At 45.4% G+C, this 18,158-nt stretch overlaps 1 protein-coding gene across 1 annotated transcript in view; it reads left to right on the top strand.

Annotated features, from left to right (window-relative positions):
* The window catches only part of LOC122943901 (cytochrome P450 2U1), a 44,277-nt gene that overhangs the window by 20,498 nt on the left and 5,621 nt on the right, over positions 1-18,158 (top strand). Inside the window, exon 2 of the mRNA XM_044302014.1 lies at positions 15,177-15,812. Coding sequence (XP_044157949.1) covers positions 15,177-15,812 — 636 coding nt within the window. The remainder of the gene's footprint in view (positions 1-15,176; positions 15,813-18,158) is intronic.

The raw sequence follows: 18,158 nt of genomic DNA, 5'->3' as shown, positions 1-18,158 counted from the left end.
TAAACATCTGGTTTGAAATTGCAGCGGGCACCTCCACCCAGGGCCCCCTTCAGGAGGAAAAAGTACTTATTTTCATGATGCCAGTTGCAGTGAAGCAACAAGGGCACAGGGCCCCTTTTTAGTGATATAGTAGATGGTACCCAGGTGTAGGAATTAGGGTTGTTGCGGGTATCGAAATTTCGATACCCAATCGATACTTTTGTCCCGGTATCGATACGATACCGGGATTTCCGTTTTTTCGATACTGGGCTGCGCTTCTGCGCAGTCTAGTATCTCTGAACATGAGCGCGCTGCTATCGGTGCGCTCATGTTCTCTCAGCAGCAGGGGGAGAAGGAAGCTGTCCTCCCTCCCCCCTGTGCCGCTGCCAACAATGAGAAGAGAGGGGCGGCAATGAGAAGAGAGGGGTGGAGGAGGGGCGGCAATGAGAAGAGAGGGGAGGAGGGGCGGGCACACTGCGCCACCAATGATAGGATTATTTCCACACAGAGCGGTGCCCAGCGATGTCCCAGCACTCACCATTAGTCCTGGGCGCCGCTCCGTTCGCCCGCAGTGCCCCATTACTGTCTCCTCTCCTGCTCCACATGCTGCTGATTACTATCGGAGCGATGGGAGGAGACATCAGCTTCACTAGTGGGCGTTCCTTTTCCCTGCGCTGCGATTGGACAGCGCTACAGCCAGGGAGAAGGAACGCCCACTAGTGAAGCTGATGTCTCCTCCCATCGCTCCGATAGTAATCAGCAGCATGTGGAGCAGGAGAGGAGACAGTAATGGGGCACTGCGGGCGAACGGAGCGGCGCCCAGGACTAATGGTGAGTGCTGAGACATCGCTGGGCGCCGCTCTGTGTGGCCTAATAGTGAAAGTCTGGACTCATATACAGTAGTCAGTCTTTAACACATACAGGAGGCGGGTGCCGGCAGCAGAATCGCATTGCCGGCACCCTGCCCCTGACGGGGAGCTGAGATCAGCGGCAGTTAACTGCCGCTGATCTGCCAGTACCCGCCTCCTGTATAAAGGGGTAATTATCATTGGAGGTGCAGTGTGCCCCCCCCCCCCCTCAACCCCCCCATCCCATTAAAATCATTGGTGGCACAGTGCGCCGGCCCCTCTCAACCCCCCAGTATTAAAATCATTGGTGGCCACAGGGACCTCTCCCCTCCCCCTCATTGGTGGTGCAGTGGCAGCTTCTGATCGGAGCCCCAGCTGTGTAAGCCTGGGGCTCCGATCGGTTACCATGGCAGCCAGGATGCTACAGAAGCCCTGGTTGCCATGGTAACATCCCTGATGCTGTGTGCACAAAGCACAGAGCAGCAGGGACAGTGTGGAGTCCTATTCACCCTGATAGAGATCTATCAGGCTGAATAGGAAAAGGGATGAAAGATCCCAGACATCCCTGATGCTGTGTGCACAAAGCACAGAGCAGCAGGGACAGTGTGGAGTCCTATTCACCCTGATAGAGATCTATCAGGCTGAATAGGAAAAGGGATGAAAGATCCCAGGTTCTAGCCCCTAAGGGGGGAAATGGTTATTAAATAAAAAGTGTAAAAAAAAAAAAAAAAAAAAACACTAAAATATGAAGTATAAATCACCCCCTTTTCCCAATTTCACATATAAAATATATAAATAATAAACATATTACATCGCCACGTCAGAAAAGTCCAAACTATTAAAATATAAAAAAAAATCTAGGTGGTGAATGCCGGAACCGAAAAAAAAAAAAAAAACTGCGCGATTCGCCATTTTTAAAAATGAGGAATGCACGTGGCTTTTTTTGTTTATTTTTTCGCGTGGTATCGAGTATCGCAATACTTTTTCATGGTATCGAAACCGAATCAAAAATTTGGTATCGCAACAACTCTAGTAGGAATGGCAGAGCCTACAATGTCCCTGTATGTTGAATGTGCAGGTGTCGCGGAGCTCCTACCTGGATACGCTGGACCCCAGGCGTTGCCTCCGAAGCAATGAAAAGGGTGGTTGTTGATGAAGGGGATGATGAAATAAATGGAGTCCAGACCTTGTGATGAAGTTCAATAACAGTTTTACGTGAATAAAAGTTTCTCCAAACAGTTTCAGGCTTTTTCTTGGTTCCCAGCAGGCTTTGGCATAAACAAAACTGCGGCAGGCAAACTCCTCTCTGCCACGACTGTTGCTTACTGACTCTGCTGTACTGACAGGGTAGCTGTATAACTTAGCTTCAGCTGTATGCTGCAACTTCTCTCAGTATTCTGACTCTAGATTTGTCCAGCGAAAACGTCTCCTGGCTTCAGAGGCTTCCATCTTCTGCCTCCATATCCAGCAGAGCTGAAGGTGCTCTAGCTGGCTTGGACAGGGCTCGTCCAACAAGGATGTGCACCTGCTGCCTCTAAGGCCTCTTTCACATGGGCGAGATTTCTGCGCGGGTGCAATGTGTGAGGTGAACGCATTTTATAAGATTGTGCCTGGTTTAAAGGCTAATGTCTAGTTTTTAAAAGTTCCTAGGTTTTAGGATGTTTCTTGATCCAACTTTAGTTCGGACCTCTTGTTAGCCTTCGATTCCCTCTACTTCTTTCTGGGTCTTCTAAGCATTGAATACTTTTTCAAGTGCTGTCCCTCGCTCTATAGTGCTGTCATGGGTGAAGGGAACAATTATAATTACACTTACCGGTAATTTGATACAGCACCCCTCTAATTCCCTCCCTGGCGCTTATGGTTGATTAAAATTGTTTCTGTTTTTCATATATTTAAGAAAAAAAATAACATTTTGGGGGGTGTCCCTGCACTGTCTGACACGATCCAATCACTGCTGCCACTGCCAGACTGTACAAGGACACCCCCCCCCCCTCCCCAACTTATTACACCCATCTAAGGGCTCTTTCACACTTGCGTTGTTCTTTTCCGGCATAGAGTTCCGTCGTCAGGGCTCTATGCCGGAAAAATCCTGATCAGGATTATCCCAATGCATTCTGAATGGAGAGAAATCCGTTCAGGATGCATCAGGATGTCTTCAGTTCAGGACCGGAACGTTTTTTGGCCGGAGAAAATACCACCGCATGCTGCGCTTTTTGCTCCGGCCAAAAATCCTGAACACTTGCCGCAAGGCCGGATCCGGAATTAATGCCCATTGAAATGCATTAATCCGGATCCGGCCTTAAGCTAAACGTTGTTTCGGCGCATTACCGGATCTGATGTTTAGCTTTCTCCGAATGGTTACCATGGCTGCCAGGACGCTAAAGTCCTGTTTGCCATGGTAAAGTGTAGTGGGGAGCAGTATACTTACCGTCCGTGCGGCTCCCAGGGCGCTTCAGAGTGAAGTCAGGGCGCCCCACGCGCATGGATGATGTGATTGCATGGATCACGTAATCCATGCGCATGGGCCGCTCTGACGTCATTCTGAAAACCAGAAGTGTTCCGGCTCCCCAGTGTGGCGATCGGAGGAGCCAGAGATTATGTGCAACAGCCCCTGTCTGTGAATGACAGGAGGCTGCTGCATAGTATTTCCTATGGAGCCCTTACCTGTAATAGGGCTCCATAGGAAAATAGTAATATCATCATAGACTCCAAAAAACACATCGTGGGTATTGTCGCATGTGTAAATTCCTGTACTATCAAAATATAAAAGTATTAATCCCATACGGAAAAAGGCGAAATGAAGAAAAAGGGTCAAAATGGTCGATTTAATTTTTATTTATTTTTTTGTCGTTTCTCCCTCCAAAAAATTTCATAAAAAGTGATAGAAAAGCCGTGGACGCCCCAGAATGTTATCAATGAAAAGTACTCATCGTCCCGCAAAAATGAGCCCTCATACAGCTCCACACGCATAACCACAAAAAAGTTATAGGGGTCAGATTTTTATTTTTTAAAGTTACATTTTTTTTTTCCTATCGCCCATGACAGCACCACCAAAGAGAAGGATCCGCCCCCCGAGACAGGAAACCTGCAGAATAAAAAGGGCGGACACTCTCCTCCCCCTTCAGTGTGGTTTCCTGTCTCCGGTGGGAAGCCTGCAGCATGGATGCTTCGGATCCCTCTCCCTGGTGGCGCTCCGCTACTGACCTGCGGTCCCTGTAGGATTGGCGGCATCGATATGCGCGGGGGTCCGTTCAGAGGCACAGCTGAGCTCCGGAGGGAGTATTCAGTGTGCTGGAGCTGGAAGCCGGCGCCTCTGTAGAGGTTCCGTGAAGACTGACGCTGGCTGCCTGGGGGAGGAAGAGGAGCGGCTTCGGCAGTGAGTGCCGGATAGCGCTCCTGCCGTCATGTGACCGACGCAGGCGTCGGCGGTGACGTCATCAGTATGCGCCCTATGAGAGGAGCGCGATTTTCCAGTGGCCGGCGTCCTTTTGCGACTGGGCTTTGCCTGCATCATGGAGGAGGACAGGCCATCTGAGGAGCTTGCGGTCCCTCCTGCTCCTGTACCTCTGAAGGGGTGAGTGGGGTCTCTTATGACCTAGATTCCCTTTTTACTAATTGGCGTTACTGTTTGTTTCAGGTTAAGCCTAAAAAAGTGGTGACCAAAAAGAAAAATAGAGAATGTGCTCTGTGCAAAGTGGGGTTGCCCTCAGAGTGGGATAAAAAGTTATGCCAGGCCTGTATAGACAGAACGGTTGCGGAGGAATCCCCTTCCTTTTATAAGTGTCTGCAGGCGTTGGTTCGGTCAGAGGTTAACTCCTCGTTAACTGCTAAGAAGGATCAGAGGCCGGTTCGTAAAGAGACCCGGCGTAATCCCAGTATTTCAGAAGGAGAGGAAGATTTGCCTTCTTCAGTAATTGAATTTTCGGACATCTCAGAGCAGTCCTCTCCGGATGAGGAAGAAGGTCAGGGGCGGAGACCATGTTTTCCGGTAGAAGATACGGGAAAGCTGTTAAAAGCGGTTCGTTCTACGATGGGCATAGAAGAGACCCGAGAGGCGAGTGGAAGAAACCAAATAAAAGGGTATTTATCTCCAAAAACCTCAAACGCAAATACCCCTTTAAAGAAGAGGACTCTGCCTCCTGGGATAGGGCTCCCCGCATCGACGTAGCCATCTCCAAGGTCTCTAGGAAGACGGCCTTGCCTTTTGAGGATATGGGTATATTAAAAGACCCTCTGGATAAAAAAGCAGACGCCTTTCTTAAGGGGGCTTGGGAGGCATCTACCTCATCATTTAGGCCCAGTATAGCCTCCACCTGTACGGCCCTTTCTTTAATGGTTTGGCTTTCCGAATTAGAAGTTCAGCTTAAAAACAGAAGTCCCCGTGAGGAGATACTGGCTTCCCTCCCTACTATTAAAAAAGCAGCTGATTTTTTAGCGGACGCATCTGCTAAGTCAGCAGCCTTATCCAACTCTGCTCGGAGAGCTCTATGGATAAAGAATTGGAGTGGCGATACGGCCTCCAAGACTAAGCTTTGCGGAGTTCCATGTGAGGGGGAGTATCTTTTTGGTCCTAGTTTGGACGACCTCCTGGATAAGGCGGCTGATAGGAAGAGAAAGTTTCCCGGGTTTCAGAGCTCCTTCCCCAGTAAAAACAGGTTTAGCCGTTCCTTTCGTCCCTTTAAAAGTAACCAGGAGCAGGATAGAAGACCTAGGGAAGACCGGTTTAGGGGTCAGAGAAGGAGCAGAAATTTTTTCTTTAACCAGTCCTCCTCAGACAAAAAGAAGCCTGACCAGCAATGACGCCAGCATTCCGGTAGGGGGCAGACTGAAGGCTTTCGCTTTGGAGTGGAGGAGAATTTCCTCGAGCCCTTGGGTTCTCGATACCATTTCCAGAGGCCTAAATCTAGAATTCCTTCAGTCTCCTCCTGCCAGATTTCTACCCACCATAGTTCCGGGTTCCGTGCAGGGCAGATCCATCATGGAAGAAGAGGTGGTGAAACTAGTAGGAAAGTCCGTTTTAATCCCGGTGTTAGAAGAGGAAAGAGGGAAAGGATTCTATTCCCCACTTTTTCTGGTCAAGAAACCAGACGGTTCCTGGAGAACCATCATAAATCTAAAGAGACTAAATCTCTTTCTTCAGCCGAAGAAATTCAGGATGGAGACGATAAAATCAGCAATCAATCTCTTATACCCTCAGTGTTTTATGGCGGTTCTCGACTTAAAGGACGCCTATTACCACGTTCCCATTGCTGTAGAACATCAAAAGTTCCTAAGGGTAGCAGTGTTTTTGGACGGTCATCTGGAACATTTTCAGTACCAGGCGCTCCCCTTCGGGCTTTCCATGGCTCCGAGAGTCTTTACAAAATTGGTAGCAGAGATGGCGGCCCACATAAGGGAAAGAGACATCCTTTTCATCCCTTACTTAGACTACTTTTTAATCGTAGCCCAGTCAGAAGAAGCTTGCAATCTTGCTGTTCTAGAGGTCCGTTCCATCCTAGGCAAACTGGGTTGGATGATAAACGAGGGAAAGTCAAGATCCCATCCGCTAAAGAAGCAGGTGTTCCTGGGTCTAATTTTGGACTCCTCTCTCCAGAGATGCTTTTTACCCGTGGAAAAAATACAGACCGTTCAGAGCAAGGTTGCGAGTCTAACCCACAGACCAGTGACTTCCATAAGGAAAGCCATGTGAGTCCTGGGCTCCCTCACGTCCTGTATCCCTGCAGTGAGGTGGGCACAGCTTCATTCCAGGACCTTACAGTGGGATATTCTGGCCAGTTGGGGGAAGAACAGGTCACTGGATGCCAGTCTAGAAGTCTCCTCCCAGACTATCCAGAATCTAGCCTGGTGGCTAGTAGAAAGAAGTCTAACACAGGGGTCCCCCTGGAAGATCGAGAATTTGGTTTGTTTAACTACGGACGTAAGCCCTTGGGGGTGGGGAGCTCACATTCAAGGTTCTTCCTATCAGGGCCGTTGGAATTCCCTTCAGAAAATGCAATCCTCAAATCTAAAGGAACTGATGGCAGTGGGCTTAGCTATGAAGAGTTCACTTCCAGAAATAAAAGGAAGGAATTTAAGAGTTCTGTCAGACAACAGGACAGTAGTGTCCTATTTAAACAGGCAGGGAGGAACAAGATGCAAGACCCTCATGAAAGAGGCCTTCTCTATTCTGGAGTTAGCAGAGAGAACATGTCCCTCGATTTCAGCCGTTCACATAAGGGGGGTGGAGAACAAACAAGCCGATTTCCTGAGCCGTCATACCCTGTCTCAAGGGGAGTGGTCTTTGGACCCGGTAGTCTTCCAGAAGATTGTACATCTTTGGGGTCTTCCGGAAATCGACTTGTTTGTTACCCATTCAAACAAAAAAGTTCCCAAGTTCTTTTCTCTAGACCGGTCGGGGTCCCCTTGTGGGATGGATGCGCTGTCCCAGAAGTGGAATTTTCATCTAGCTTACGCCTTCCCCCCCCCCCCCCCCCCCTTTCCCCTCATTCCCCGGGTTCTGAGGAAGATTCGGGAAGAAAGGGCCAGGGTTATCCTGATAGCCCCCTTTTGGCCCAGCAGAGCCTGGTTCACGGGACTCAGAACCATGTCAGTGTCCGATCCTTGGGTTCTCCCTTCAGTCAAGGGGCTTCTAAGCCAGGGGCCGGTGTTACATCCAGCCGTAGAGAACCTACACTTAACGGCCTGGAATTTGAGAGGTGGTTGCTGAACAAGGAAGGGTTTTCTGACGCCCTAGTCTCTACCCTGTTAAAGAGTAAAAAAGAGGTCACGGTTGGAATTTATAGCAGGATTTGGCATAAATTTCTTGACTTCGCTCAGATCCAGTTAGGGAACCTCCCGGCGGTAGCCCCTGTACAGACTATCCTGGAGTTTCTCCAGAAGGGGTTAGAACTGGGTCTAGCAGCCAGCACTCTAAGAGTTCAGGTCTCTGCCCTGTCTGCCTTGTTCAATCTAAACCTAGCAGGGAATCCGTGGGTTTCCAGGTTTTTTAGGGCTGTGGATAGAGCCTCCCTTGTGTCAGTACCTAAGCCTCCTCCGTGGAATTTAGAGGTAGTGCTGAAAGCCTTATCAGTACCCCCCTTTGTGCCTATTGAGTCCTCCTCTATCAAGCTTCTGACCTTAAAATTAGCCTTGTTAATAGCCTTAACTTCCGCCCGCAGGATTAGTGAAATTCAGGCCATCTCCATAAATCCTCCGTATACTCTGATACTAGATGACAAAGTTATCATTCGCCCTGACCCGGCTTTCCTCCCGAAAGTCGTCTCTAAATTTCACCGTTCTCAGGAGATTGTTCTTCCTACCCTTTTTCAGAATCCTTCTACTAGGGAGGAAGAGTCTCTCCATTGTCTTGATGTCAGAAGAGCTCTCTTAGCATATCTATCGGCCACATCTACCTGGCGGAAGTCTTCTTCACTGTTTCTGCAATATCAGGGAGTGAATAAGGGTTCGGCTGCCTCTAAAAATTCCATCGCCCGATGGATTGTTGCTGCTATTTCCTTATCCTATCTATCCTCTGGTCTGTCCCCTCCTGTTGGCTTAAGGACTCACTCAACCAGAGCAGTGGCGGCATCTTGGGCAGAGAGGTCTGCGGTTCCAATTGAGAGAATTTGCAAGGCTGCCACTTGGTCTTCACCCTCTACCTTCTTTAAACATTATAGGTTGGACTTGAACCTTTCGGGGGATACTTCCTTTGGTGAAGGGGTCCTGCTTTCTACATCCCACCCTTAGAGCTCCTCTAGTAAGTCTCTGGTGGTGCTGTCATGGGCGATAGGAAAAAATGGTATTACTTACCGGTAATTTTATTTTACGGAGCCCATGACAGCACCACGGCTTTCCCTCCCTATGTGTCCTTTTTTGCACGGGTGATAGATATAAAAAAAGAAAAGGGGGTGATTATATATATATATATATATATATATATATATATATATATATATATATATTATATATAAAAAAATGTTCATTTACATGTCTAATATATATATATTGGCGGCCTTCCTCCGGTACTTGGAAAACTCACTGAAGGGGAGGAGAGTGTCCGCCCTTTTTATTCTGCAGGTTTCCTGTCTCGGGGGGCGGATCCTTCTCTCTGGTGGTGCTGTCATGGGCTCCGTAAAATAAAATTACCGGTAAGTAATACCATTTTTCAGCATCAAACGCAAGGAAAAGTATACATATGTGGTATCGCTAGATTCTACTGATCAGGAGAATGAAGATCACAAGTCAGTTTTACCGCATAGTGAACCCCGTAAAAAAAAAAAAAAAAAAAATGTGAAACTGGCAAAATAGTTATATTTTTATTTATTTTTTCCCCCCCAATTCCACCACCTTTTGGAATTTTTTCCCACTACATTCTATACAATATTAAATAGTTGTGTTGGAGAGTACAACTTGTCCCACAAAAGAGAAGCCCTCAAAGATAAGCCCTATGTGACTAGAAAAAAATAAAATAAATTATGGCTCTGGGAAGGCGGGGGAACGAAAAATGAAAACGCTAACTCAAAAAAAAAAAAACACTCCAGGGTAGAAAGGGTTAAAATCCAGTGCAATCTGCAGGCAGCATGTTATTGAGCAGGAGAAGCTGAGCAGATTGATATATAGTTTTGTGGGAAAAGATTCAGTAAAACTTGTTTTTATACATTTATATCCTATGAACAGCTATTGGTACAGGAGGGAAGGGTTATCGGTAACTGATAGCATTGTGTAGAAGTGTGCATAAGAGCTGTCAGTCACTGGTAACTCCTCCCTCCTGTACCGATATCTGTTCACAGGAAATAAAAAAAAGTGTATAAATTACAGGTTTTACCAACAAAACTAAATATCAATCTGCTCAGCTCCTCCTGCTCTATAGCATTGTGCTTTCAGATTGCACTGCGTTTTGTGGTGACAGGTCCTCCTTAAGCTGAGGTCGGGTGGCCACAGTACACATTAGGTGGTTGGCTGAACCCAAAATCACTGGGTTCGGCTGATACATGTCCGGCTTCAGACTAGACAGTCTAAAGATGCACCAAATTTCTGAATATGGCTCAGGCTAGATGATACATCTGGTGCATTTTACACCAGCCTTTGGATGGCTAAGGTTGTGTTCGCATCATTTTGGGGAGTGGGTGGGGGAAGGATGCAAAGTGTAGTATATAGATTATGCTTTTCCATCCAGCATGGTCTAGCAAAAAAAGATGCATTAAATAAAAAAAAAAATCACAGCGGAACCTTATGGTGACGGATCCATCTATTCAACAAATGTGGAGCAAAAACCTAATGGGAGCACAGCACAGCTTTATGCCAGAAATTTGCCGCATGTTTTTGCCACACAGGTGGTGCGTTGTCAGTCACGCCCAATTTCCTGGTAAACCACACCTTTTTTAGGTAAACCACACCCCCTTCACCCCCCCCCCTTTAGGTGACTAAAAACACAATTCTGTAAATATCCTGTAACACATGTATGTCATTTAATTTTTTTGGGTTCAAATGAAGCCAGAATTCTGGTGCAGTTTGGCTTAGGCTAGTTTCATACGTGCGGTAAAGCTGTACGTCAGGCTGTTCCGGCAGAGGACTAGCCGGATATTACCGTGCACCGACAGACCCCATTGACTACAATGGGAACTGACAAGAATCCAGTTTTTGTCCAGCCGAGACCTGGCGCATATGCTGGAAACCAGCCAGATCCCATTATAGTCAATGGGGTCTGGCAGTGCTAGGTCGGATCCGGTGAACTCCAGCAGAAGAACAGCTTCACTGCGTGTGTGAAACTAGCCTTCGTAAATCATGGCTAGGTTATGACTTGTATAAGACGTGTTCATAGCTGGACAGACCTGCCACGAAATCCACATGGATCCTGTTGTTGTGCCTCTGACCGTTTTTTATTTTGCTGCCATCCTATCCTGTTGTTTTTCTCAGCCATTTCCTGGCAAAGTCAAGGCTGCTGGAAAACCTCCGAATGGAATTGCTGCAATGGAAGAGTCCCTTATCAAGTAGATTAGATGCCGCAGATACTGGACAGAATAACATTCTTGTTTTTCATGCAGTTTGCCCTTCAGAGCTGAACTGTCCCCTTCCAGCGCGCCAACAGATTTATTTAAAGGTTCAGTAACTGAAAATAGAAAATGAATGACTTGGCCGAAGGATTTAAAGAGGACCCGTCGCCTCTCCAGCCATGTCTATGTTCTAACATGCTTTCAGGCCATTCCTCTGTTTGCCTCCTGGGAATGTATGAATAGGTTGACGGCTAGGTGTTACCATTCTCCTCTCTACACAGTCTGGGATTTGCTGCAGTTATTGACAGGGCATCTGAGGGGTTAAACAGGCTGGATGGGAGTTACCTTTTGATCCCGGCTGTGTCAGTGGTATAACACAGCCAGCTCCATACACTCTCCTCTTGCACCTCTTATGTACATCAAGGTGCACAAAGGGGGTTAATAAATTTTTAGTAGGAATAACAGGCGCGGCACAACACAGTTATAAATGATAAAAAAAAAAAATGGTCCAGAATCGCTTGCATTTGTCTTAACCCTTTCTACCCCGGAGGTTTTCTCATTTTTTTTTTTTTTTTTTTTTTTTTCCGTTTTGCGCCCCCTGCCTTTCCAGAGCCATAACTTCTTCTTTTTTTTATTTTTCTGTTCACATAGTCCTATGAGGGCTTGTTTCTTGCTGGACAAGTTGTACTTTCCAAAGCCACCATTTAATATTGCATATGATGTAGTGGGAAGCGGGAAAAAAATTCCAAATGGGATGAAATGGCAAAAAAAAAGCTATTCTGGCAGTTTTACAGGTTTTTTATCTACGACATTCGATGTGCGATGAATCTGACTTTCATTCTGCAGGTCAGTACGAATCTGGCGATACCTTTTTTTATCTGTATAGTTTTACTTGCGTTTTGATAGTGATAAAATAATAAAGTTGAGAAAAAAATCAGTTTTTTTATTTTTTTTGTCGCCATATTTTCACCCCTATAACTTTTTGGGAATTATGTGTATGGAGATCTATGGGGGCTCACTTTTTGTGGGGTAATCTGAATGTTTTATTGATGCCATTCTGGGGTGTGTATGACTTTTTGATCACTTTTTATTTAAAAAAATTGTAGAAAATGAAGCGACCAAAAACAGCGAATCTGCCATTTTGGCTTTTTTTTTATTTTTTCTCCATTTCGCGGTTTGCCGTATGGGGAAGATATCTATTTTTTATACTATGGGCGTTTTCGCACATGGCAATACCCATGGTGTGTATTTTTATTACATTCTTTTATTTTGGGGAAAGAGGGAGGTGACTTGAAATTTATTTTTATTTTTTTACTTTTTTTGCACGTTTTTTTTTTTATAGTTTCCATAGGGAACTATAACAAGCAATCATTAGATCCGATCACCGCACGGGGGAGCCGGAGCATCACCGGAAGCACGCGCTTCCGGTGTCTCGCGCGCTCAGATGCCGTAGTCGGGATTGACCACGGCATCTGAGAGGTTAAATGTCTGCGATAGGCATTACTGCTGGTGTCTGCTATAAGAAACAGCAGGCACCCCGCTGCTATGACGCCCGCTCTGCTCAGGAGCGAGCGCCATCTTTAAAGACCCGGCCAGCGCCGCATCGTCGAGAAGGGGTTAATATTACATACTTGGAGAACAAACAGGTCTCCTTATACTGTCTTATTGTAGAGACATGTGAAAGTCAAGTTTTCTATTATGGCTATATACAATGCATTTGGAAAGTTTTCAGACCCTCTTACTTTTTTTTTTTTTTTTTCCATATTAATATATATATATATATATATATATATATATATATTTTTTTATTATTTTTTTGTTATGTTGCGGCTTTGTGCTAAAATAAATCTTTTTTTTCCCCCCCCCATCATTCTGCACTTAATACCCCATAATGACAAAGTGTTAGAAATCTTTGCATTGACATAAGTATTCAGACCCTTTACTCAGTACTAGGGGAAGCACCTGTGGCAGAGATTGTAGCCTCTATTGATCTTGGGTATGATGCCACCAGGTTAGCACATCTGGATTTGGGCATTTTCTTCTCTGCAGATCCTCCCAAGCTTTGTCAGGGTGGATGAGAACAGTCTATAGACATTTTCAAGTCTCTCCAGAGATGTTCGATTAGGTTTAAGTCAGAGCTGTGGCTGGGCCACTCGAGAACGTTCAGAGTTGTCCCTAAGCCATTCCTGTGTTGTCTTGGCTGCGTGCTTGGGCTCATTGTTTTATTAGAAGTTGAACCTTCCGCCCAGTGTGAGGTCCAGAGCACTCTAAATCAGGTTTTTATTAAGAATATCTTGCTCCATTCAGATGTCCTTTAAACTTGACCAGTCTTGATGTCCCACCCGCTGAAAAAACACTCCTTATAGCATGATGCTGCCACCACCATGCTTCACTGAAGGGATGGTACTGGGCAGGTGATGAGCACTGCCCTGTTACCTCCAGACATAACTAAAATGTGGCCAAAAATTGAGGCCAAAAGTTCAGTATTGGTTTTATCAGCCCAGAGAATCTTGTTTCTTGGGTTGAGTCCTTTAGGTGTTTTGTGAACTCAAGGTGGGCTTTTATGTATCTTTTACTGAGGAGAGGCTGTTTTCTAACCATAAAGCCCACTTTGGTGGAATGCTGCAGTAATGGTTGACTGTCTGGAAGTTTCTGCCATCTGCACACAGGATCTTTAGAGCGCAGCCAATATGACCATTGAGTTGTTGGTCACCTCTCTAACCAATGCTCTTCTCCCTTGATTACTTAGTTTGGTGTGGTTGCCATCTCTAGGTAGAGGCCTGGTTGTTCCAAACTTCTTCCATTTAAGAATTACGGAGGCCACTGTGCCTCTGGGAACTTTCACTGCATTAGACATTATTTTTGTAACCTTTTTCAGTTCTGTGACTCCACACAATCTTGTCTATGATCTCTACAGGAAGTTCTTTCCTCCTCATGGCTTGGTTTATGTTCAAATATGCATTGTCAGCTGTGAGACCTTATATAGACAGGGCTGTGTCTTTCTAAATCATAGCTGAATTTACCACTGGTGGACTCCAGTCAAGGTGTAGAAACATCTCAAAGATCAAGACTAAGGCTGTGTTCACACGGGCGAGATTTCCGCGCGGGTGCAATGCGGTAGGTGAACGTATTGCACCCGCACTGAATCCTGACCCATTCATTTCAATGGGGCTGTCAAATTTAGTTGCTGAAGTGGTCTAACTTGTACTTGAAAGTGTACAGTGAATATGGACCTAGTCAGTTTAAAGTGTTGTCTACTGTTCTTCCATGTTCATTTTCCTCATAAGTGGGACTCCTCTATTCAGCACCTCATTTCTTTGACAGAGTGGATGGTACACCAATAGTAGATGACTCACAGTAGTGAGTACCTGTGCCAAGCCGACACGTGAAGTAAAACACCAAAAGAAGAAAAGGGCCAGCACACAATAATATATTATATATAAACTTTATTAGACGTCTCCAATCGAGACAAAAACAATAAAATGTACACAAAACACAATATGATGGTGGATGGAGAGCACACCGGATAGCATGAAGCACCACTAGAGGCTCATCCCGTTATGGCAAATTAATACAAGGATATGTTATGCATATGGGCCAAACAGGATGTAAAATACATATAATTGGACAGGACTATCAGAACAAGGTAAAGATATCATACAATATACAGAAAGACAATATAAAGTGCATAGTGCAAGAATAGCAAAATGTATAAATATATAAATCATTCAGACTAAGATGTCCGCAACAAAGCCATACAATAGATACCTGAGTGGTGCACCAACAGCCCCAATGTACGTTTCACGCAAAGCTTCTTCAGGGGGAAGATAGTTAAAGAACGTGTTTTTCTCTGGAGGACCTGTCCTGTATTGCATTACAGACTGCTCAATGATATGAATGATCACTGTGTAATGCTTAATTTTCCCTGTGGTGGCGCTGCAGGAAAAATTGAACTCTTCTGCCAGGTTCTTCATTTTCTATTTAATTTTTGTCAAGGAACCCTTCTTACAAGTAGGGAGTGTTTTAAAGCTGAGAACCACTTTAATTATAGATGTCTTCCAAAGACCAGCTCTGTCCATGTGCCCAGATTGGGCATATGGATACCGGAGAGGGGGTTCCACACTTGAGACCCTCTGCTCTGGCAGACTTGAGCTGTCCATGTAATTAGTGTGGCCTTTCATATGAATAGATTCCATGTAAAAGTCCACTGCAGTGGCTGCTGCAGGAGAAATATACAGCTGATTGAATAAAATCCTGGGAAAATCTGATGTTTGCTGTTGGCCTTTACAGTGCAAATGGTGGCACTATTGCAATGTGAAAAAACAGGAGGCTTAGGTGGCTTTTGCTAACCAGAAATATGGCTTATTCTGTTTTTTAGGTATTGTCTTTGGAACATATGGTCCTGTATGGAGACAGCAGAGAAGATTTTCCCATTCCACTTTAAGGCACTTTGGACTCGGAAAGCTCAGCCTGGAACCAAGAATTATTGAAGAGTTTAAATATGTGAAGGCAGAAATGTTGAAGTATGGTGATAAAGGCTTTAGCCCCTTTCAGATCATCAATAATGCAGTCTCCAATGTCATCTGTTCCATAAGTTTTGGCAAACGTTTTGACTATGAGGATAAGGAGTTCAAGACCATGCTGAGCATGATGTCCCGTGGACTAGAGATCAGTGTCAATAGTGAGGCCATCCTCTCTAACGTTTGCTCTTGGATGTACTATCTTCCATTTGGACCATTCAAAGAGTTAAGACAAATTGTTATAGATATCACAGCCTTTCTGAAAAGGATAATTGAGGAGCATAAGCTTTCCTTAGACCCGGAGAACCCCAGGGATTTTATTGACATGTACCTTCTTCATATAGATGAGGAGCAAAGAACTCAAATTGAGAGTAGCTTCAACACGGATTACTTGTTCTATATTATTGGTGATCTCTTCATTGCAGGAACAGACACGACTACAAACACACTTCTGTGGTCTCTCTTGTATATGTGCCTTCACCGAGATGTCCAGGGTAAGAAGCATATGGAAGCCCCAATAGTTAATCCCTTAAAGCGGTTGTCCAGCCTAGGGGCCAACAAAGCCAATGCCCTGATTTGCAAGTGATGATGCTGGCCTAACTCCTGTGTCCTTAACGTACAGTTATGGTGCTAAGGGTTTGTTGAGGTTGTCTCATCAGATGCCCCATTTTGTAGTGGAGCTGCAGGTTAAGCATCATCAGAGCAATAAACAGTAGTCCTGAATGTAGTAACTGGTCTCCAAGTTACGTGTCTGACCAGTGTGGTGAACTTAGGTCAGTAGGTGTATGTGTGTTTAGTCAAGTGCCCCTTGGTCTTCATATGCAAACATTACCTCTGAAAGAATGTAAGGTACAGTAACCCTTTGTAATGACAATAACACAGATATTTAAAGGGAATGTGTCACTTGATTTGAGGCCCCTAAACCCACCACTGCATGATGGCACAGGAAATAGCTTTATAAAGTGCCCTCATACTTACAATGCACAGACTGATCCTTTCAGATAATACAACCGTCTGCATCCGTTCAGAACTGATCAGTTTGTATTATCTTTAACATAGCCAAAACGGATCCATCTTGAACACCATTGTGTCAGTGAAAACTGATCCGTCCCCATTGACTTACATTGTGTGTCAGGACGGATCTCTTTGCCTCCGCATCGTCAGGCGGACACCAAAACGCTGCAAGCAGCGTTTCAGTGTCCGCCTCCAGAGCGGAATAGAGGTGGAACGGAGCCAAACTGATGTATTCTGAACAGATTCTTATCCATTCAGAATGCATTAGGGCAAAACTGATCCGTTTTAGACCGCTTGTGAGAGCCCTGAACAGAAACCAAAACACCAGTGTGAAAGTAGCCTAAGGTAGTTTAGGGTTAAATAGTGATAGGGGTGAAAACCCTATCCTGAATAATTATATAGTCCACCTTTAAACACCCCCTTTCATTCCAGCCGTGTTGACACCCTCGTGTCCGTTGTTGTGTTGTACTTCCCACTCGCCCAGTGCTGCGCAGGAACAGGGAGTACAAGACTATAGGGCACGCAAGAATGACCATTAAACCCTAGCTAGTATACAGCGCATGTTTATATTGTAAGTTAATTTTCTACACCGTGCCGTATACCGTGGTGGTGACAGGTCCCCTTTACCAGTCTTGTTTACATGGATCATTCATAATAAACCTAAAAGACCGAGGTTATGTTCTTTACGTCTACAAGACCGCTAACTAAAATGAATAGGAATCTGGGACACGCACATTCGCCCACCCATCTCGCATAACTCAGTGGCCTACTAGTGAGAATGGGCACCCCTCCTATCCAGAATGAGCTTTGTCCCAAAGCTGAGATTGGCTAAGGTAGAAGCTAAATTAATCTGAGACTTTCTAATCAATAAATCTGGCTCTAAGCATATTATTACTCAATACAGAGATTCTCCAGTTAAAGTCTGTTGCCTGATTGTCAGCAGATAATTTCTAATACTTTAATTGAAGAGTTTATATGGTAGGCGCAAAGTGCACAGTGTGCCCTCTAAAAACCAGTGTACTCTGCCCGTGTATGCCTTGTGAATGACCTCGGCCAGGCCAGATAACTGTTAACGTGGAACAGGTAATCAATGTATTACAGGGTTGTTGAAGGGGTTCTACAGGATTGAAAAGAAATCATGGCCTCTCTTCTAGACGAAGCGCCGCTCCCGTCCATGGGTTGTGCCCGGTGTTGTAGTTACACTCTATTGGAGTGAATGGGACTGAGGTGCAGTACCAGTGACAACCTGTGGACCCATGTGGCGCAGAAACAGCCATGTTTTTCTAACCATGGACAACCCTTGTCAGCTGAGACGTAGGTACTGTTATGTCCAGACTTGGCAATGCTCTGCAAGCTAAATAACCCGGACTGATACATTGTAGCAAACTAAGCTCATGTAGAGCATTGCCTGGACTGGATGCAGGTGACGCAAACGTTTATACATGTTTTCAGTGTGGGGTGTAATGTAAGGTTCTCATTGACTGACCAAGCGCATAACCTATTGGTAAGAGGGATTAACCCAACTGTATCAGCTGTCCACTTCCAGGAACATTCGCATTAAAGGGATTGTCCCAAGTGTTAAAGGAATCCCCTATCCACAGGATAGAGGAGTGTCTGGAGGGGGGGGATCACTGGAACCTGGGTTCACCCCCCCCCCCCCCCCCAAGTTGAATGGAACAGTCACACTGCTCCATTTAGGACTGACAGACATAGCAGAGTACAGAGCTCAGCTACCTCAGTCAGGCCCATAGAGTTTGCATGACTGCTCCATTTAAATGGGGGACATAGAACAGGAGGAGGGACCTGCAGGGATCATTCATTTATCA

This window comes from Bufo gargarizans, chromosome 1 (genome assembly GCF_014858855.1).
Source record: "Bufo gargarizans isolate SCDJY-AF-19 chromosome 1, ASM1485885v1, whole genome shotgun sequence".
Taxonomy (NCBI): domain Eukaryota; kingdom Metazoa; phylum Chordata; class Amphibia; order Anura; family Bufonidae; genus Bufo; species Bufo gargarizans.
Note: the sequence above shows the minus strand (reverse complement) of the source record. Positions and strands in the feature narration are given on the sequence as shown.